Source organism: Lissotriton helveticus, chromosome 3_1 (assembly GCF_964261635.1).
Source record: "Lissotriton helveticus chromosome 3_1, aLisHel1.1, whole genome shotgun sequence".
NCBI lineage: Eukaryota > Metazoa > Chordata > Amphibia > Caudata > Salamandridae > Lissotriton > Lissotriton helveticus.
The window spans coordinates 2120109660-2120132611 of record NC_136061.1 but is presented as its reverse complement, the minus strand read 5'-3'; the positions used below and the strand labels follow the sequence as shown (position 1 = coordinate 2120132611).

The 22952-nt window shown below is 42.4% G+C and overlaps 1 protein-coding gene across 5 annotated transcripts in view; it reads right to left on the bottom strand.

Annotated features, from left to right (window-relative positions):
* The window catches only part of CRTC3 (CREB regulated transcription coactivator 3), a 1392170-nt gene that overhangs the window by 156010 nt on the left and 1213208 nt on the right, over nt 1-22952 (bottom strand). For all 5 annotated transcript variants that reach the window (XR_013608913.1, XM_078683321.1, XM_078683323.1 and 2 more), the window contains 2 exons: nt 6051-6236; nt 5887-5964 (listed from right to left, as the gene is read on the bottom strand). Coding sequence is in view for 4 of the 5 variants with exons in the window: in XM_078683321.1 (XP_078539447.1) it covers nt 5887-5964; nt 6051-6236 (264 nt within the window). In the remaining variant the exon portion in view is untranslated. The remainder of the gene's footprint in view (nt 1-5886; nt 5965-6050; nt 6237-22952) is intronic.

Genomic DNA, 22952 nt, shown 5'->3' with positions numbered 1-22952 from the left:
TCGGACACAGAGGAAGAGGAGTGTCAGAGGGTGCGGTAGTGAATAGGGCGAAAGGGAGGTGTCGGGCGGGCACAGAGTGTGATTCTCAGGGAAGAGCAGCGCAGATGGGGGAAGGTTTATTGCCCATGCATAAGACAGAGAGCGGTGGTGACCAGTGCCTGGGGGAGATGCTTACGAGGGTGAGGAGCCATGCTACGAATCGACAGCGTGCAGAGAGTGGGTCTGGTCAAGACATCTAAAATGGCTGCCGTGCACGACAAAAGTGTGGCATTTCAAAAAAGGCAAGATGGCGCAGACAATGTTTTTCAACACTTCCTCATTTCCTTCGAATCGAACGTTAACAGACGTTGGGGCATATTACCAAAGTTAAGCGATATTTATCGCTAACGATGCTTACCAACCAATTTTTTACCACTAAGCATCGTCAGAAATTATCGAAGATAAACCTTACTATTATCAAGGTTTATCGCAAATGCGATAATAAACGGCCGCAATGCATGAATATCGCTAAAAACTCAGCGATATTCATGCATTACCGAGCTAATACTCTTAGCCATGTTATCCACCTCCCATTGGATAACATGGCTAAGAACTGCTCAGGGCAGGTGTTACTTTTTGGAGATATTCGCGCTTAGCGCGAATATCTCCAAAAGTTGGTAATAGGAGATAGATATCTTGCATGTTGTAATGCAAGTTATTGTGGTATATGGAACTCATACCATAATCTCTCAGGAAAGCAGAAACTGATCCTTTTGGGACCGCCTAAAAAGGCCTAGGGGGTGAGGAGTACTCTACTTTGCCCCCTTTTCACGTTCCGAACTATTTTATTTTACTCTCTTCTGTAATTACACAAAATAGCAGCGATAAGATGCATCGGAGACACACAGTGAGAGAAAGGAGGCCGGAGATGAAGAAGAGATGTCAAATACACATTGGAGATAATATAGTGGCAGAAGGGAAGTAAATATGAGTAAACTTACCATGTAACATAAAAATGTTGCACTCTATACTATAAGTCTCATTTTATACTACAATCACTTCGCTACAACCTCATAAATTAAAAATAAAAATAAATAATGTCTCAAACAATTTTTGATTTCTAAATATAAATTTATTCTTCAGAATTTTCTAAATTTGAAACAACTAGTAACATGTCCTCATCAGTAATTTCCTCTTCAATCATCTCATCTGGAATCTCCTCATTAAAAGTCTGCAATGATGATTCTTGTAACTCTATGGTCTCCAAACACTCGATAAATTCGCCATCAAGAGATTGATCAAAAAAATCATTCAAGTCATCTCCTCCTTCTGACAATATTTCATTATTGGTGCTGTCCATTTCAATCAATGTAGTGGAATCATTCAAGTCATCTCCTCGTGACAATATTTCATTATTGGTGCTCTCAGTTTCAATCAATGTAGTGGAATCATTCAAGTCATCTCCTCCTTGTGACAATATTTCATTATTGGTGCTGTCCATTTCAATCAATCTAATGGAATCATACAAGCCATCTCCTCCTTGTGACAATATTTCATTATTGGTGCTCTCAATTTCAATCAATGTAGTGGAATCATTCAAGTCATCTCCTTGTGACAATATTTCATTCTTGGTGCTGTCCATTTCAATCAATCTAATGGAATCATACAAGTCATGTCCTCCTTGTGACAATATTTCATTATTGGTGCTCTCAATTTCAATCAATGTAGTGGACAATTCAAAAGAAATTGCCACGGTCTCTTCATTGTGAGCCATTTTATTTTGAAATTGCTTGCTGTAAATTGCAGAAAAAAATAATCACTTTCATTTATCGTTTTTAGTAATACATAATATAAAACTAACTTCATCAAGTATTTAGTATAACAGAAGGACTGCAAATAAATAACAGAAAACATTTTTCAAATTATCTTCAAGTGTACAACATAGTTCCCCTTACAAATTAACAACTCACCTTTTTAAAAGTAGCAGAAGTGTTAGTACTGTGTAAATCAAACACCAGAAATTCACCACCAAAAATTCCTCACAAATGTACCTCAGACAGTAGTATCACAAAATGGCTGTGGTTTCCTCTCATTTGACATATATACATAACCAATTAACTTTCATCACACACAAATACAAAACCAAAGTAACATTTTAATTGGTTCTAAATTTCAACACTTTCAAATGTGTTTTCCCCATGCAATTTTCCATAGGACATTTACATACGTCTACAGCCTGAATGGCTGAACGGAATTACACCAAACTTGGCAAAATGGTACATCAAACCTAAGAGGTCAGGAAGGATCTACTATGCCCCCTTATGGTCATTTCCCCCTTCGCTTTGGCCTCCTCTTGTCTCTCAATCCTACCGAGGGACAAGATGGCGGCCGCTACGGACTGTTTGGAATGTTGACAGACGCCGGAGAACCAATCAGCTTCGCAAAGCTCCGTAACGCGAAAAGTACGCGAAGCGGAGCGCTGTTACAGATATATATCTTTTTTTCAACGTTAATTTCTCAAAATCCACTGGAGCACATATATTGAGACCTAGCAAAGGCACATCGGGCTACCAGTCCCTAATATTTTGCCAAGTTTCGTGCAAATCCATTCAGCCGTTCGATTATTATTATTTTGTTTTTTTTTTGCCCCGCGGGGCCCTTTTAAAACCTCCACATCAAACCTAGGGGGTCAGCGAGGATCTACTATGCCCCCTTATAGTTATTTCCCCCTTTGTTTTGACCTCCTCTTGTCTCTCGATCCTACCGAGAGACAAGATGGCGGCCGCTACGGACTGTTTGGAATGTTGACAGACGCCGGAGAACCAATCAGCTTCGCTTCACAAAGCTCCGTTGCGCGAAAAGTCCGCGAACCAGAGCGCTAACCGGTCCGCTGTTACAGATATATATCTTTTTTTAAACGTTAATTTCTCAAAATCCACTGGAGCACATATATTGAGACCTACAAAAGGCACATCGGGCTACCAGTCCCTACAATTTTGCCAAGTTTCGTGCAAATCCATTCAGCCGTTCGGGCTAAAAGTGAGGCCAACCGCCCTATGGAAAACTCAATGTTAAAAACACGTTTTGGGACCCCCCTTTTTTCTCGGCCCCCACTGGACGAACCCCCCCCAAATTTTCAAGGGCTGCTCAGAAACAAAATGTGCCATTTTCCTGAAAATTTCAGCCGATTCCGTCCACAAACGCCAAAGTTATTAGACATAGAATTTTCAAAAAACCCATAGAGAAAAAATCCTAACTATATATACCTACTGGCGACCGCCAGTAGGTAATATATATATATATATATATATATATATATATATATATATATATATATATATATATATCAATGTTCCTGCGAGGGAAAACCAAATCTTTTTTCATCTGCTTTCATCGCTATTCGCTCCTCAACTGAGATGCCATTCTCTTTCTTTACTGTGCCATTTTGTGTTGTATTGGTGACTGAGAAGAACCACACTTTACACTTCCCTTGAATTTTAATTTGGACTTCTCCCCCATGTTTTTCCAGACACTAAAAGAGGCTTAGGTGAGATCATCAAACTTTTATGTATCTAGTGTTACAAACAATGATAACTTTCTCTAAGTTGGTCGTTCAGAATGAGCGATAAAGAAATTGTGATAAGGGGGATACAATAGGGCATTGTAATCAATGCGGTGATGTAGAGTTGGGGGAATCCACTTGGGCTAGACACCTTATAGTCACCTGAGTCTGTCCTGATTAATAAAGGACTAAGAGGCAATTTTCGTCCCAGAAGGGACGCACACAGACTAAAGTAATTCAAGTGGAATTACCCCTGTTTTCAATTACCCCTGTTTTCGATTTTGTGTTGAAATCCCCTAAACCCTACAGCTTTAAAAAGACATTAATATCGATGTTTGTCACTGAAAAGAATATGGTTTAATATTTAATAAACCGCTAGAAAATATGTGTATAAGAAGGAAAAAGAATTATTCACATTTGTTATTTAATTTGAGAATCACAGTTATAGTCTATTTTTCTGTTTTATGATTTGCACAACTGTCACATGACTATTTAAGTTGCACTTAGTATGTTGAAATTTACTTGTGAGCATGGGTCACAGACCCGAAACGCGTGGAGTGATTGCCTTTAATCTGTCTTATTAAAAGGCTTTTGGGAGATCCAAGTGTTCGTGTGTTTTCTTCGAAGGAACATTGAAGAAACCTTGACTCTATATATAGAACAATGTTTCTGTTCGACAATGCACGGCGAGGGAAAACCACATCTTTTTTCATCTGCTTTCATCGCTATTCGCTCCTCAACTGAGACTGCCATTCTCTTTGTTTACTGTGCCATTTTGTGTTGTATTGGTGACTGTGATTTGCACTTTATAATAATGTGACAACTGTAATGACAATACTGTAGAGATATGAGATATTAAAGTGCTGAGTTACCATACAACACTGGTAGCCAATCCTATTTTAATGCATTTGCACTGTTTTGCACTATGGGAAGAACCACACTATACACTCCCTTGAATTTTAATTTGGACTGCTCCCTCATGTTTTTCCAGACACTAAAAGAGGCTTAGGTGAGATCATCAAACTTTTATGTATCTAGTGTTACAAACAATGATTTCCTACACCTCGCCTAGGCAGCGCTTATGCTGCCTCTTTTGTTTCATGCTGTACTCAGGTAGGAACTTTACGCTCCAACCATTTCCTGCCCATCTTTTCAGTTGGCTCCTCTTACTATCCTTTGTAAACAGTAGCTTCTGATTTGTTAATAGGCTTACTAGTCACTTCTTAGTACCTCCCAATCTTCTGTTGTGTCCTCCCATGTGGATTGCCCCTGTTACATGTGTTCTAACTCGTGATGCCAAGTAGAAACATTCATGAGTACTCTTTTTCCTTTTTTGCGCAAGGTGATTTGGGATACCGTATCTGCGCATCCACAGTGTTGCTGTAGCCAAACATCGCAATACTATATTTGTAAAGTGTGACAACACAAGGTGATGCCAGAATATAATCAGTAGCTACGGGAGCAGCCTCACGCTCACAATGCTTTTTACAAGCGTTCTCTGCTGCCAGTATGTAACTCTACCTTTCTCTCTCTTTCACTCTCTATCTCATCCTCTCTTTGTTCACTACACCTCTCACTAATATACACAAATATCTAACTATCTCTGTATACCTTCTCTCTCTCCCTTTCGATCCCTTTTGCAGTTGCACTTATTCTCACATTAGTAAAACACATTTCCATTACAGCGCCAATAACTCTAACACTAAAAGAAAATGTGAGACCTATTGCATTGCACATGCTTGTTTTAACATGGGCGTGTGGTATTTAAAAACTCCTCTCTCTTTGCATTCAGAGAAAGAAAAATAAAGTGAAACGAAATATAACTATTTGTGAATGAACTTCACACATTCAGCAGAGTAAAAAAATAAATGAAGCATGATTTTTTTGTAACTCTAAAGTGTGATGGATGCAAAGATTCTAATAGGACCAAAACAAATCAAGACACTTTACTTGCTGATGCACAAATGATAAACAGTCACTAAAACCATAGGGACACACATCAATTGTGTGACAATTTAGTTTTATCTGCAAAACATAATGCGTGTGCAAATGTAATGACCATTTCAATGCAAACTGTGCTGTTAATAAATGATCATCCACTGCCACACAAAGCTTTAGTTACATTCAGAAATTGCCTGCCTCATGTCCATTAAAAATAGATGGGTCACAAGCGTTGGGTCAAAATGTTGTGGTTCTAAAATGTTTAGGAAGCACTGGTTTAGTACCACTGGAAATACAATAACCCCTCCCCACCGGCAATAGAATCCAATATTTGAAAATGGTGATTTAAAAAAATATATTTTTCAATGATATTACAGAAGTAGATTGCTAAAAGGTATTCCTACCTGTTGGTACATATATTTCCCATGCCGTGGTGACTGCTGATCGAAAAGAGTATCCCCAAAGAAGCTTGCCAATGATGCCTTAAGAAAACAAGAATCCAGTCAATGTATTTAATCATCAGTGGTAGCAGATGTTTCGTGAGGATCTTTGATTCTAATATACTTACAGAGGCCAAGTTCAGATCAAGGTTTGGACATGCCACTGGAGACAATGGCTGGTGATGATACCCATAGGACTCCTGAGGCTCTTCTTTTTGCTGCGGCGGCTGGTGGGACTGCTCTTGGTACAAAGGGTAAGGCGGCGGAGGCTCCAAAGGAGGGAGAGAAAGAGGACTTCTGTCGGTGCTGGATCCCTGAAAATCGGAGTGATGCTGAATTAATGTTAGTTATGTGAATGCCTTCAAATACAGGTTTAATGTACAACTGATTAATTTGTTGAACTGAAGCACTGCAGATGGCAACAATTCAATTTAATGAATGACAATAAACGTGTAAGAAACGCAATCCGCAAAAAGAAAAAACAAATCATTATGAAATCCTTAGAAAGTTTTAAACTGTTTTGAAAGCATGTTTACACCTCCTCCCTTTGTATTTTCAGCATTATTGATAATATTCTCATTTCCTTAAGTAAAGATTGTGTTGATATGGTCAGCTGTACTGTGCTAGCTTTTATGGCAAACAGAGGGTTGGAATCTCCATAACCCCAGGAGGGACACCCTCTCTTTCAGGTGATTCATAGTCACCTCAATACGCATGAATCGACAATCCACGACCATATAATATTTGTGCACGACTGTAACTGGTCACTTGCTCTTGCTATACACTTTTAACTGAGGTACAACTCTGGTACACATACCAACATGGAGGCTTCAACTCTTTTCATTCATGCTCCTCCTGTTTAAAGCAATGGTCCAAGATGCAATAATTGACTATTCAAGGGACAATGAGGAACCAGTGGGTGTTATCAAATACTTTTGGAGGTATTAAAAGTGGCAATCAGGAAGGTGTCCAGAAAAGTGAGTAGAGGGTGCACTGCTGTGTGTGTTCAGAAGAGTTAAATCGAAGCGTTTTGTGTAGGTTGGGTGCTCTCACAGGTTGCGCCACCGTCCATCAGGCGCATAAGTTATAAAGTGAAGATGTGCACGCTAAGAATGCAAGTGCATCCCTGGATTGAGGCACTGCCTTGGTTTTTAGAAAAAAATCCACACGTTTCTGATAAAGTTTGTTTTAAATTGGACTTATTATTTCATCAGAGTTCAATGAGTTGAAACAAATGATATTGATGGCATATCATGCATTTTCATTCCATAAATCAATAACTTTGATGATGTTCACATATAAACCTCCAATGCATTTCGGGCAATCCTTGCCCTTTGTCAAGGAGTACTGAAAATGAGGAAAGACATGGCATATTGTCAGTGGGCTGGGGACACATAGTCAAGCAAAGCACGTAAAGGAAACGATAAAAAAAGTGCAACAGGTGCTCGTGCTATAGAGAAAATGTCAAAACCCCGTAAAAAGCGCAAGATAACACCATGTGGCAGTTCGTATCGTCTTAGGTGTGTGGTGTCTAAAAGATATGTGATCGGGACGTGTTGGATTTGAGAACAATAGTGAACGGGGCTTGGCTTGGGTGCTCAGGGATATCTAATAAAAAGGGAACGTGAACTTACGGTTCGCCGGTCTCGGAGGGAGACATAGCGATCTGGAAAAAAGGAGTGAAAGGAATGAGTAATTGCCACAGGATCCGCCGTGGCGTATCCTGTGCTTCGGTGATCTGTGAAAACGGAGATTCTTACTTGAAAACGCCGGCGGGCGTGTGATGGTCACTCGCGGTTCGTCTCGAATGTGAAAACAGTAGGCGTTTCTCACTCGAGGTAAAAGAAGGACTCGCGGGCTGTGCCCCGGGAGGTGATGAAAATAAAAAACAGACTGTGCTGATTGTTATGAGTAGAAGCTAGGTGACTCGAAAAACAATAAAAAAGTCAAAAGTAGGTAAGTGAAGGGGAGTGAGGGGAATAAAAAGCAAATGATGATAAATAAAAAATAAAAGATGGAAAATGAAACGAAGGATGTAAAAACGAGGATATTGAAGACTGGCATAGTGTAAGCGGGACGCATCATAGGAGCGAGATACTGATCATTATTTACACAATGCAACCACATACTCAAAATGACTGTTAATCACGCAAATTGACGAAGCTGAACCTCTCATACTTTGCACAGCTGATGTTAGCTCTCTTTACACGTCCATCCCTCACCAAGGGGGCATTGAAGCTTTAGAAAAAGCAATCTTGAACAGTGAAATTGACAAATCCATGCAGGAATTTCTTATGGAACTCATGCTCTACACCCTCTATCACAGCTACATTACACACAATGACAACTAGTATCTCAAACTTTCCGGAATGTCAATGGGAAACGGAGCGGCTCCCACGTACGCCAACATTTATATGCAGAACTTTGAAGAGGTATTTATCTACGGCAACAGTAACATCAACGACAGGATCAAATTATACGTGAGATACATTGACGATCTTTTTATAATTTGGAAAGACACAAGAAACTCTTTAATCGACGCCTTGAATGAACTAAACACCAAAGATGAGCGCATTAAACTCACCTGGCAAATCAGTGAATGTTCACTGCCATTCTTGGATGTAAACATCACCGTTACCAACAAAGGATTCATCACGGACATACACCGCAAACCCACGGATCGTAATAACCTACTTCATTATAAGAGCTTCCATCAGGGATCTCTAAAAAAACATCTGCCATTTTCACAAATGCTACGGATAAAACGGATAGTGTCAGACCAAGAAACTCTCAAGATACGAACCTCTGAAATGTGTGACCGATTCAAAGAAAGAGGGTACCCACAGACAATTCTTGCAGACTCCATCAAACGCATGGAAACCATTAACAGAACTGAAATACTATCAGAAAAAACTCATTCACCAAATCTCGCATTGTGCTTGTTTCGAAATTCTCTACTGCCAGTTCCAAATACAAAAAAGTAATCCTCAAACACTGGCCAATCCTACAGATGGAACCTGATTTTAATGACATTTTTCAAAATCAGCCTATATTTGCATACACACGCAGCAACAATATGAGAGAAATACTAAGCAAGAAAACCGTCATTAACAAAGACTTTAAAGGAACCCTTCCATGCATGAATTGCAGCAACTGTAACTGCATCATCCAAGGAAACAACATTACACATCCAATGAAAGGTCACACCATCAGACTGAGAGTGAACGCCACATGCGACTCAACCAACCTTATCTACGTCATCAAGTGCCCATGCGGGAAACTGTATGTTGGCAAAACAGAAAGAAAAATAAAAGTGCGAATTAATGAACATAAGTCAAGTATTCGCACCAAAAACGAGAAATCTAATGTTGCCGCTCACTTTATGGACTCTCAACACTCCATTGCACAACTGAAATTCACCGTTTTGGAAATGGTGACAAAATGTGAAGGGAGAGACAATCGCAAACACCTGTTGCAACGCGAAACAGAATGGATTTACCTCCTTCAAACGCTGAAACCATTTGGTCTCAATGATCGCATTGAGTACAGCTGTTATCTGTAATTCATGATTAACAGTCATTTTGAGTATGTGGTTGCATTGTGTAAATAATGATCAGTATCTCGCTCCTATGATGCGTCCCGCTTACACTATGCCAGTCTTCAATATCCTCGTTTTTACATCCTTCGTTTCATTTTCCATCTTTTATTTTTTATTTATCATCATTTGCTTTTTATTCCCCTCACTCCCCTTCACTTACCTACTTTTGACTTTTTTATTGTTTTTCGAGTCACCTAGCTTCTACTCATAATCAGCACAGTCTGTTTTTTATTTTCATCACCTCCCGGGGCACAGCCTGCGAGTCCTTCTTTTACCTCGAGTGAGAAATGCCTACTGTTTTCACATTCGAGACGAACCGCGAGTGACCATCACACGCCCGCCGGCGTTTTCAAGTAAGAATCTCCGTTTTCACAGATCACCGAAGCACAGGATACACCACGGCGGATCCTGTGGCAATTACTCATTCCTTTCACTCCTTTTATCCAGATCGCTATGTCTCCCTCCGAGACCGGCGAACCGTAATTTCACGTTCCCTTTTTATTAGATATCCCTGAGCACCCAGGCCAAGCCCCGTTCACTATTGTTCTCAAATCCAACACGTCCCGATCACATATCTTTTAGACACCACACACCTAAGACGATACGAACTGCCACATGGCGTTATCTTGCGCTTTTTACGGGGTTTTGACATTTTCTCTATAGCACGAGCACCTCTTGCACTTTTTTTATCGTTTCCTTTATGTGCTTTGCTTGACTATGTGTCCCCAGACCACTGACAATATGCCATGTCTTTCCTCATTTTCAGTACTCCTTGACAAAGGGCGAGGATTGCCCGAAATGCATTGGAGGTTTATATGTGAACATCATCAAAATTATTGATTTATGGAATAAAAATGCATGATATGCCATCAATATCATTTGTTTCAACTCATTGAACCCTGATGAAATAATAAGTCCAATTTAAAACAAACTTTATCAGAAACGTGTGGATTTTTTTCTAAAAACCAAGGCAGTGCCTCAATCCAGGGATGCACTTGCATTCTTAGCGTGCACATCTTCACTTAATCAGGAAGGTGTGCCTGAAGAACAAGTTATTATGTTTGCTCTTTCTGGTAAAGGCTATCTAGCCACATATGTGTCACCTTTTGAATTTTCTCCAAGCATCAGACTGGATCTGGAAACTTTTCAGTAGTATCATTGCGTGCCAGTAGGTGGTGCTGTGTGGCTTTGCACAGACGCCACTCTGCTCCGGAATTGATATGTGGAGTCTATATAAGTACCACTCCTGAGCGCTGACATCAGGTGCTTTCGCGAGTGTCCGTCGTAGACACAGAGACCCAAAAGTAGATTGGTACGACTAGTGTGCACATTCCTGGACTTGGGATCTTATTAATGAATAGAATCCAACCACAGAGCGGGGAGACCAAAAGGGTTGGTGAAGAATCTGCGGCTAGGTAGAGTCTATGAGAAAGAGTATTATCGAAGGTAAGTATCTTATTCTTCTAATAGAGACTTTTAACTGCAGATTCCTCATTTGTTTAATAGATACAAATGCAGTCTCTATCTCTGTGCAAAATATACCTTGAAAACTTCAAAGTGCAAGTGCTGACAGTGTGTGTTCGCCATTTGCAAAAGAGACCTTCTGTCACGTCTGGGTGTAATTGAAACTTGTTGTCCGCTAGGCACCAACCTAAGCCTGTCTGCCTTCGTATTCCATGATACTGCAAGGTGGTTCACCACCAGTAAAATTAATTGAGGGTCTAGCTATTTCCACAGGAGGAGGGCCTCCTGTCACAGGGTACGTGACTTCAGTCCGCCATGCTTGTTGCAATACTACATGGTGTTGGTGTTTTCCACGAGCACCTGTACAAGCCTTCCGTTTCTGATGGAAGGAAGGCTGTCAACGCCTCGCGGATGGCTCCAGAAGGTTGACATGAAGCCAAGACTCTGCAACAGACCAGAGAACTCTGATCTCCACCTCTCCCAGATGGCCACCCAACCCAGAAGCGATGCATCAGTTACCACTGTGAGCTCCAGGTGGGGAAGAGAAGGGGGCTTAACGCAGACCCAGTGGCGGTCCAGTAACCACCAACCTAGATCTTTTGCAGTCTCCGCTGAAATCTGTCAAAAAAACAATGGGATCCACCCTTATGGGAAAGTATAGAAGTGTTCCTACAGACTACACGAGTCTCCTACAATGGTGGAAAGCACACAGCTATGTTTAAATACACCTCACCCACCAAAAAGGACACTTGGAGGCATGCTTCATCATCGGGGTCTTCCCGTCCCACTGCGGACGGGGCGTGCTGCGACTTATGCCTACGCGAGAGCACCGGTTATGAAAAACAGTCCTATGTGTGCTGTAGGAGTGTGAGTGGAAGGATCAGAAGTGAGTGAATGGTGAATAATTAAAAAATACCTGGCTCCGTGGAAAAATAAATGTTAATGTTCCTTTGAGCTGGTATCGTTAAAAGTGGGGAATGAGATGGAGATACTATGCTTTATTGAGCAGTGTCTCCTGTGTCGACATGTTTCGAAGCCCTCCCCTGGCTTGTCATCAGGACCTAGAAGAGATCCCTTCTACACTCAAATCAATACAACTGTGTATTTACATATAATCCTAACTAAGTGGTGCACATATATTTAACATGCACAGTATACTATACCCTGGTAGGTATATTGCTGAATGGGTTCTGGAAGAATAATAAAAACTGAGTTACAATAGCATAACACATCTAAACTGCACCATATGTTGGTGTTGACCTGTAAAGAAAAAATATATATTTCTTTGATATATTTTTCTTATCTTTATCCGTTATAATGGGTAATCAGTGCTGTGTTATGCGGGCAAGATGGGACAATACAAAAACATACACACACAAAACATAAAACACACACTCTATATCTAAGGACCGCATGGTGTGCGTATCCATAACAGAGTATCTGTTAAATATATCTCTCCTTCAAAAAACAGTTTTGTGACAGGTAAAGAAGCCTCCAAAGTTTAGGCTGTTCAAGTACTCTTATATCGCCCAGATAATGCCCCATGATCCTTCAAAACGGGAGGGAAGGGGTACCTACAGTCACACACTGCTAAAAGAAATTGAAAAAGAAAAAAGAAAAATGAAAACTGTTGGTTTTGAGATCCTTCTTAATTAAGCAGTGTTTCACTGCTGCAAATTGGCTGTGCCGTACTTCCAATATCAAGGTGCGGCTTTGTGGAACATTGAGCCAGTGTGGGCAGTATCCTTAAATACCTCCCGTTTTGGGATGGGACAGAGTTGTCATGTTTGATAATTGGCAAGTACTATTCTCTCCTTGGTAATAGGAGTTTACAGTGGCAATGTGAGCTAGCTGGTATATAGGTGAACATACTCGATGGGGGTGTCTGGAATCAGTATGGACACCAATCCACAGTCTATGTTGTCTAAACGCACAGATCCTATATAAGGATACTAAACAACATGGCGCTGCCAATGTTGGGTTGGTACTTTTTTTAACGGTCAAATCTGAGTAGTTCAGTCGTGCTATTCTCAGAGACCCCTATTCACATTTTTCTAGAGACGCCTGGAGTGGAAAGGGAACTATCAGCCACAGCTGAGTAGCCATATCCTATGTTTTGGCTTTTGGTTTATCAAGCTTGAAGGACTAATAATTCCTATTGTGCATAAAATCTTATCTCAGTTTCCTTTAAACTTTTTTCTTTTTTAAAATAATGGCTGAAGAAGGAGCCACTGCGCCAGGACAACGTGCAGCTGCAGCAAGGGAGGAACAAGAAGATGAAATAAACATTTCAGAAGATGTCAGAACTGCCCTTACTTTAAAACTAGCAGACTATGGAGTCACAGCTAGGGATGGAACAGTCACATTCGTGATTGAGGCACATGAATCATACAGAACAGAGGTATTCTATTCATGGGTTAAATTCCCACAAGCAGATGCGTAAACACAAACATTTCATTCTTATATTAAAGATGAAACACCAAATGAATACTGTTCATATGAGGACATTGAAGTTCTGCTACCTACCATAAACTGGTTTAAAGGCACCCTCCCACACACAAAAGAAAAAGTGAGACTCCGTCCGCTAGGAAGAGATGGCGCAACTTGGCCAGTTGTAGCAGCATACACACCACATCCAGACATTGACACAATGCCAGTAGCTGACTTATGTCCACTTCATTAAGAAATAATAAAACTTTACAGAAACCTGATACAGTTTGGGATGAGAACACACACTTAAGCTAGCAAGGGCTACATCAGCAGGACAAATTCAGGGATCTACAACTAAAATAACACCACAAATGATACATGGCGTTATGAGTAAAATGGCCACTAGACATGAATAAATGCCATTCTGGATAGCCGAAAATAACACAGTTAGAGGCAGTATTTCCACACACAAGCCTTCAAGAAAAACACAGAATGCTAACAATCTGCTTGCCAATGAAAATAGCTGCCCAGATAGAGGATTGTACCTCTTGGGGTGCAGTTTTCGCTGCCATTTATACCAGTACTCAGAGTATCCTTTTATTAGAAGTAAAATAAGACAGATTGGGATGAAATTGTTAGGTAATTTTGCCCAGGTGTCAGCTATTATATTAGAAAACATAAAAGGGGAGGCAACAGCAACGGCAATCGCCAACGCCTGAGGGACTTCACTTCATTATAACAGGAACATGAATTAGCAAAAATTATCGTAAGACACCTATGCTGAATTAGGTAGAGGTAGTTTGGGAGCTAGAGCAAGACAACCTCAACTCGTGGGTGGTCCTGAAAAAGAGAATACCAAGCAAGCATCTGATTCATCTAAGAAGAAATGGGATAATAATAAAAAGCAAAAGAACAGAGATAATAGATCACAGTCCAGGGGTGGGTCTACTAAACAGGAGCCCTCCAAAAGGAGGTACAACCTTAGGAATCGTGAGAACATTAAAACACCTTACAGGTATAAGGATACTGATACACGTTCCTCTCGTTCCTTTCAGGGTTCTTCAAATATCTCTGAGGGGGGGTGTGGCCAACAGCATGGCCGGGTAGCCACTTCTTCTGCGAGCTCCGACCTAGATCCTGATTAAATCCTGTTCCTCCTCGTCACTGAACTCACGTAGTGAACCGGAGGAGGTGGTGCGTGCGACGGAGCTCCTGGCTGACGGTTCAGAAGCTTCTGTGTGGCGAGAATCGGGGCTTTATTGTCGCGATGATCGGTGCGCAGCCCACAAAATGACGACCGGAACTGAGCAGTGGCGGTGCTGAGGTCGAGGAGAGAGACTTCCGCTCCGGTGTAGGTCGCGGTGCTGGACGCTGATCGGCTGCGGCTCAGGAGGTGGATCCTGTCACCAGCTCTCCCCACATGCGGCAACAAAGTGACTGGTGACTTCGGCCGGCAATGTGAGAGTGCCCGCGGCGGCTGTGGAGGACTCATTGGGCACGCCGAGGTGGGGGCTTGAAGAGGAGTGCACATGCTGTGACCGGTGCAGCTTAGCCTGATAGAGCTCTGCGGACGTGACTCAGGAGCGGAGCGGAGCCTGGAGACCTTGCATGGGGCCCCTGATCCAACACGGAGCAGCAGTGAGTGGCGCACCTCGCTGGGCGCCTGCTGCCTGAGGCACTGGAGGATTGTGCCGCGACGCGCTGCCCCGCTCCATCTGCGTGACGGCGTACCCTGAAGATTGAGGATCCCCACTTCTTTGCCTTGCGCCTGGGGGACGGTGAGGTGACTGAGACCTGTAATGATCGGAGGGCAGTGTCGAGGCACTGAAAAGGCCTCCGGTCCCCACAGCAGTTGTACTGGCAGTTGATTCCGATGGGGATGCGACCTTGTTGTGGAGAGTGTGGCCCCGGTGCCCCCCACCTCTGTCGCGGAGGTATCATGAGGGCCTGGACACTCTGGTGGCCCCCGGGCACTGACCCTGGATTTTTCCCTTCTCACAACCTCGCCTGGGGGACGGTGAAGTAGAGGGGGCCCGCAGCATACAGAGATCCATACTGACATATAGAGGAACCTTAGGCCCCTGAAGCGGTTTGTGCCAGTTGTGAACTTGGAGAGGGGAGAACCCTTGCAGGTCAGAGTGTGGTCTCCGGGGTCCCCCACTTCTGCTGCTGCCACGTTTTGAAGGCCTGGGTTCTCATGTGGCCCCTTTGAGGCTGACCCTGGTTTTGACACCTGACCTGCTAGGCTGCCTGGACTGGCGGTGAGTTGACCACGGCTGTGACGTCTTCCAGTGCTTTTGGCCCAGAGTGGGAACACGGTTTGCCCTATCAGTACCCAGACATTTTGTGTGGGACGGGGAGACGCCCATGGATAGTTGCACAGGGGCACTATCACCTGAACTGTGTTGCTTTCTCCATCCTTTCCTGAGCTGCCAGCTGTGTCGGACGCGGAGGTTTAACTGGCGGCCGCCGGCAGCATTGGCGTGGACTGGAAAACTGGACAGCAATGGCGTTGGCCTGACTGGACCCTGACCCCCCCCCCCCATTGTTTGCGCACTGGCTTGCTCGGTTTTATTCCATTTTTTCTCTTGAAAAGACAATCTATTCCAAAAAGGGTCACCGGGCAAGAAAAAAAGGGTTAGTCATTTGGGAGCCTCTTACTTGTTGGCTTAACCGGTAAAATCCCGAAGCAAGTGTGGATAATGTTTAAGGATTGTTTTCTACCCAAATTAGGACACTTTTTTACCTAAATGATTGTTACTCTTTCTGTTGAGATGCCCTCTTTTTTTGTTTTTTTTTGTTGTTGTTGTACTGTTCCACCGGTCACTTTATCCGATGCCTCCTTGATACACTGTTTAATATATACTCTGCTGTGGTGCTTTTCTTCTTAAGGATGTACTGTTGCCCTGGTCACTTTATCTCATGTTTCTTGCTATAATGATCAATATTTATCCCTGTTGTGGTGTTCTTATTGTAATGACGGGCATATTACTGGGCGTGCCAACTATTTGTTGTGAAAAACGGCAGTACGCAGAGAGAGATCCCCCCCCGTACGTACTTGAACGCATGCAGTTTACCATGCGCCCACACACACACTACATATATGGGGGAAGGGTGCTGCTAAACTCCTGACAGCGACACGGATTGTTATAACAGCCTGGAAATAGGCTGAGCGACAAATGAAATGGGATTGCCGAATACTAGGGAAACCCCGCTTTGGGTGGGTAACCGGCTTCAAGAAATCACTAAACTACGTGGACTTCCAACAATGGGACTTACTAGGCATTTCACAAATTAAGAACATATTACACCGTAAAGAGCTGGTTACGTTCTCACACATTCAGGCTGAATATGACATGAACAAGACTCATCACTACAAATACCTGCAGTTGACTCATGCATGTAAACGCAACACAGACACTGCAGACGTTCCTGAGTATGCACCACTGGAGGGGAGACTCCTGATGGGGGAGCTTGCGGAGAAGGCAGTTTCCTGGACATAAAAGACAATAATTAATAACAAGCCAGACACTTTACAGAAGCTGCAGGCGAAATGGGAGTCAGAGTTAGGTGAGATGGAAGACTTAGATTGGGAAATGTTGCTCATGCACCCCCGTGAGGTGGCCATTAAGTTCAGACTCCATCTGATACAATTCAAGTACTTGCACAGAGTGTACTATGACAGGGCGCGATTACACCGAATAGGAAGGGCGGAAACACCCGATTGTTTGCGCTGTAGGGCATCAACAGGTACATTCTTTCATACAGTGTGGGACTGCTCTCAGATCTAGCAGTATTGGGCCACCCTGTTGGGAGAACCGGGAAATGTCCTGGGAGAGACGATCCCGCTCAATCTCCAGTTTGTTCTGCTGGGGATATCCACAGAAATTGATCTCCCCACACCAAAATTAACCCTACTTAAATTAGGATTAGTGGTGGCAAAACAAGACCTGGCTAAGGCGTCAGTGGCAGAGGCGAGCCCATCTCTGATTGAATGGAAAAAAAGCATGGATATGAATATGTTGGGGGAAAAGACGACTTATAAACCACGAGGTTGCCCCAAAAAGTTTTGGAAAACATGGAAGCCATGGCCAGCACATTATGGACTTTAACTCTCTGATTCACAATGATCCCCTATGGTGGTTGTACGGGTTGCGAAATAGGAAGGGGCCCATAACAATGTATGAGGATATGATATAGTTATTTGATTGTCCACTATTGTCATTCATGTATGATGCTGACGTCGCACTGAGTTTGCTATGTTTCTCTACTAAACATTATTTCTGTAATGTAATTAAGAAAATGTTAATAAACATATTTAACAAAAAATATGTTCTCTGAGAGGGTAGGACGGTCAGAACACAGGCAAGAAGGGCATACAAAGTCCAGAGATACTTGCAAAAAATAAGAGAAGCCAAAATCAAAGCTTCAATTTAAAAAGAAGAAAGTAGCAGGCCTTAAAGTTAGACATGCCCAGAATTCTGGGGACTCAACTTCTGAACCGGGAATGGGCTCTGATGATGCCAGACAGAGCAGTAGAAGTAACAATAGCTCATCAGAACCTGATGGAGTTTCTGGTGACAGGAGAGTTGAATGAACATATCACGGTGGAGACACCTGTACGAGGGTAAGTGTCACGCATAAGTTACATGAAATAACACTCCAGATGGAGGGGGACAAACCCAGAAAAATTAAGGTCTCTTTGGGAGAATTTGACTTATGGATACGACATCCTTTTGGCTGAAAAATATTGGCCGCCTGAAATTGTTATGGAGTGACCAAAGGTAGAAACTGTAATTTTACCAGCTTTTTCCGACCTCGTTTCAATATACTTAAAACATACATATGCGCAGGAGTGGGCGGCAGCACTTGCGCCAGCATTATACTGCAACCATGTTGGGTGGGATGCTGAGTCAATTAACCATGTAATCCCAGTAAAAACTACTCAAACTCCTTAGAGACAGTACCCAATAAAGAAAGAAGCGAAAAAACAGTTCAGGGAGATCTTGGATCAACTTCAATACCAGGGTGTCATTGAAACTTGCACCTCTTCAATGAATAATCCTTTGTTTCCTGTAATAAAACCAGATAATTCATACCGTCTAGTTTTAGGCTACAAACATCTGAATAAATGCTTTAAAACATTTGCAGTACAGAGTGCACACAGTATGAATAACACTGTGCAGAAAAAGTATAAAACACTGGATATCTGAAATGGATTTTTCTGCCAAAATATAGCAACTAAGAGCAGGAATTTGTCAGCATTCTCAGCATCAATTTTGTCGACTCTCCGTAGGGTATAAGAATAGACTTCGGTTGTTCTCAGTTAGGATAACAGAGTCACTTCAGAATTTAAATGACAAGACATTGTCCTATGTAGATGATATTTATCTGATGGATGATGATTTACAGGATCACTTGACCAGGGTGTGCAACACTATTTTAGGGATCGCCGCTGAGGGCTACAAATTCGACTTTAAAAAATCAAAAATAGCCCACCTCAATGTCCTATTATTAGGATATGAGCTTTCAAGTGAAGGGAATGGCCTGGAAGCTAACTTTTTAGAAATGTGTGTGCTGCTCCAACCTCCTAAATCTTTGAAGAATTTACAATCCATATTGGGATTTTTAAATTTTGGCAAAACATACTGTTAGATCTGGCACTGTTGGTGTGGGTCTCCCTTCCATTGCTGTTGCCTCATGTGTTTTTGCTGGTTATAGATGCTTTGGGCACTGTGCCACTGCTATTCAGTGCCACAGTTCAAGTACTCCCTATGGTAAATTGATGTATGGATGAGTTATTCCATGATTGGCTGGTTTGATTTACTGGTCAGACCCTAGTACATTGCACTGAGTGTGCCCAGGGCTTGTAAATCAAATGCTGCTGGTGGGCTTGCAGCATTGGTTGTGCCACCCACAGAAGCAGCCTGTAAAAGTGTGTCTCAGGTCTGCCATTGCAGAGCCTATGTGCAGTCTGGTACTGCCATGTTGACTGGGCAAGTGCACTCACTTGCCCTTTCCTTTTCTGCTTATTAGTCACCCCTATGGTAGGCCCAAGGGCAGGTGGCATTGTAGGTAAAAGGTAGGACAGGCATGTGGCATGTCCTGATAGTGAATTACAGCCATTTTTGTTAATCACTATTGCAAGGATACCTGTTATCCAGAGGCCAGAATGGGCAGTTTGATTATAACACCTTATAATCCTAACTGACTCAGGGAACTAGGTAGAAATTCGAGATATTCGAGAATGCAGAAAGTTCAGACAGAAAGACTCATACATCTGAAGAATCACCAATACCAAATAATAGACTTTCCAACAATGAAATGAAACTCGTTCCTGTTGAACTAGATCAAAACACCGATATATCTACATCGATATGCCTCTGAAAGAGACGTCTGCCACTTCAACAAAACCAGCTGAGCTACCAAAGATAGATCGAACTGCATTTGGCTACTTCATCGATTTTGATCGCAGTGAACCTGAAACAACACCAGCTCAAGTTTCCCGTAAAGAGCAACTTCATGAATTCTAAATTTTTCTGAAAAAGACTTACCTGGTCACACCATGGCTACAACTCTGGATATTAACTAGAATACTGTTTTTTTCTGTTCAGGATTGGCCTAGTGACTGTCTTTCGCTTACGCATGAATGGAAACTATCTCCCAGAACGCTGTGCAGTATCAAATGGGAACTTGGTCCTGAAACCTCATATGTCCATTCATCATGAACAAAGAGACCTGTCCTTTGTGAACATTACAGATGTTCCAATTACGGATGGTATAGTGTGGGACAGAGTTTCATATGATGTATTTGGTCAGAATGAACTTTTGAAAATTCCTCATATGTTCAAAATTTCTTTAACCCGTTGACCGCACACGAATTCAGCCGCGGTTTGGGTGATTTATTGAGTGGGTGTATTTCGGACGGCCCCCTGCCGTCCTCCGCATACACCAACATATAGCAATAAATTTCCAGCATGAGTGCTTTAGCTGTTTCACATTGTAGCATCCCAGTTTCTCCTTTTCCCACTCAAAATCAACAGATACTATGGATGCTGCTTTCTCCATAGTGGTTAAACTTGGCAGTTCTTTGCAAAGATAGAAAATCCCAGGAAAAACAATCTACCAAAAGTATGTGTTTGCGTTTGGTCTGCACTCACTAGTAGTGTTCACCAATCACTGTATATGAATCACAAATGCAAGTCCAAATCCTCATCGCTGACCACCAATGTTAGATTTGGAAGGTCTGTAGTTGGCAGAGGTAGGTACCTTTGACCAAATAGGGACCCTTGCGTCTAGTCAGGGTAAGGGGGTAAACTCCTAAAATAACCCCTGCTCACCCCCTTGGTAGCTTGGCACGAGTAGACATGCTTATCTCAGAGGCAGTGTGTTAAGCATTTCTGAACACATACAGTAACCCAGTGAAAACACTACAGATGGACACCACACAAGTTGTAGTATAAAAATAAGTATTTTTATATAGACTTAACACAAGTCAAAAAATGACAAACATCCACAATACTGTACTTTAACAATCATTTGCAATGCAATAGGTCTTGCATTGACACCAGTTTGAGCTATTGACATTGTAAATGACAATGCCTTTTTGTTTTGTTTTAATTTTTAAAACATAAATAAATGGCATTGTTATTCATAATGCCAATAGCTTAAACTCTCGTATATACGAACCATATTGCATTGCATTTATGATAAAAGGCAATTGTCATTCACAATGCCAATAGATTAGACTCACGTAAATGCGAGACCTATTGCATTGCAAATTGGCTTGGCAGAGGCTTTGTATAACAAGTAGAAAAGGTTAAGCCAACTTAACGAGGCTGAGGAAACAGCAAACGTCTGAAATGACAAGGAAGAAAGTGCAATTCCATACTGTGCGCTTATGTTTTCAGTGGATTAGCATACACTCGCCATGCTGTTAGGTCTATCAAGATGGTATTAAACAAAGTAGGAAGAGGAGAAATTAGAATACTGTGCACTGAAAAAAGTAGGCATTACCTGCATGCATGAAACAAATTATTTGGTGTAAGAACAGGTGAAAGTAGCTACCCACTAAAACAAACATATCAGAAATTGTTAGAACAAGAGAGCTACAGAAATGAGCCAGCTAAATGTCGAAATTAGATAGCTGACAAGAGAATTAAGGGAGTGGCATGATGGACACAAAAGTGAGAAAAGAGGAGAAAGAAAGGAATACATAAGAGCAGCCTAAACTTCAGGAGGAATATACTAGAAACAAGGAAGCAGTTGTGGATAGTAGGAGCTAGGCACAAGGAGGCTGGAAGTGGACGGAAGGCACAGGGCCGACAGGATATTATTTTGTATTTATTAATATTAATTACCTGCCACAACAAATCATTATGTTGAGAATGGTGATATAATGAGCGGATGGGGTAAACAGGAAGCTAGAAGCGGTGACGACTGAAACAGTGATTGGGCAAATGAGCAGGAACAGGTGGATTAGCGTGAGGAGGCTGGGTAAAGAGGGAAGAGTGATGTCAATGCTTCTCAGAAAAGGGCAGAGGTTGCAGCTGGGTAATAAAGGATTTCAAATGGGGAAAAAGTGGTTTGGGTCGCTGGGCAAGAGCCAATGCCTGCTGTAAATAAAGGCTGCAGCTAGCAGCAGCGTAGACGAATGACTTTACTCGTGGCAAAAAAAGTGGTTGGAGAAGGAAGGGGCAAGAGAAGGAGTGGCCCAAAAGACATGACCAAGACAAGGATTAACAAAAGTAGCTGAAGGTGAGCGGGCAGTGTTTTTTAGGTGGCTGGAAACAGAAAGGTGTGAAGGGAATGGACAGAGAGGGCTAGAGGGATTGCCTGGGCAAAAAAAGTAGAACGGGAATGGTAAAAGGATGTGGCTAGGCAAAGAGGAACAATAAGTGGTTTACCAAGAGAGTGACAGGAAGTGGTTTGGAAAGAGAGTGACAAAGGCTGTGACAGGAAATGGGAAGAAGGGGTTTGCAGGGAAGTTATATTAACAGGCTGGGCATAGAGGGACAGGGGGAGTTGAGGGGTCATCAGAAACAGAGGACAACTGGTGTGAGAAGAACAGAGGTGGGCTGGGAAGAAAGGAACAGGATTTGGCAAGACAGTCATGAGGTAGACTGACAAAGCAAGGCTGGATTTGATTTGGGAGAATCCGGGGCCTAGGAGTTAGAGCCGACCAGATTATTTTCGATGACTAGACGGTGTGTGAGCATAGGGAGTACCTCGATTGAGCAACGAGGGACGGGCAGGAGACTAAGCAGAGTGCGACATGCAAAGGTAGCGTGCTAGAGGAAATAGAAATGTGTGACGATATAGACAAAAATCAGACATGCAGATGGCTGGGAAGTGGCTGAATATAGAAATGTGAGATGACTGGGGAATATGGGGCTGTGCTGAGATGAGCAGAAGGGCTGGGGAGATTGGGCTGGTAGAGGGTCGGGGACGGAAAGGGTAATGTTTTAGCATGAAGTCTGTACTCAGAGAAGAATATGATTTGAATGGACAGATGTCATACAAGCGTCAGTTTAACATT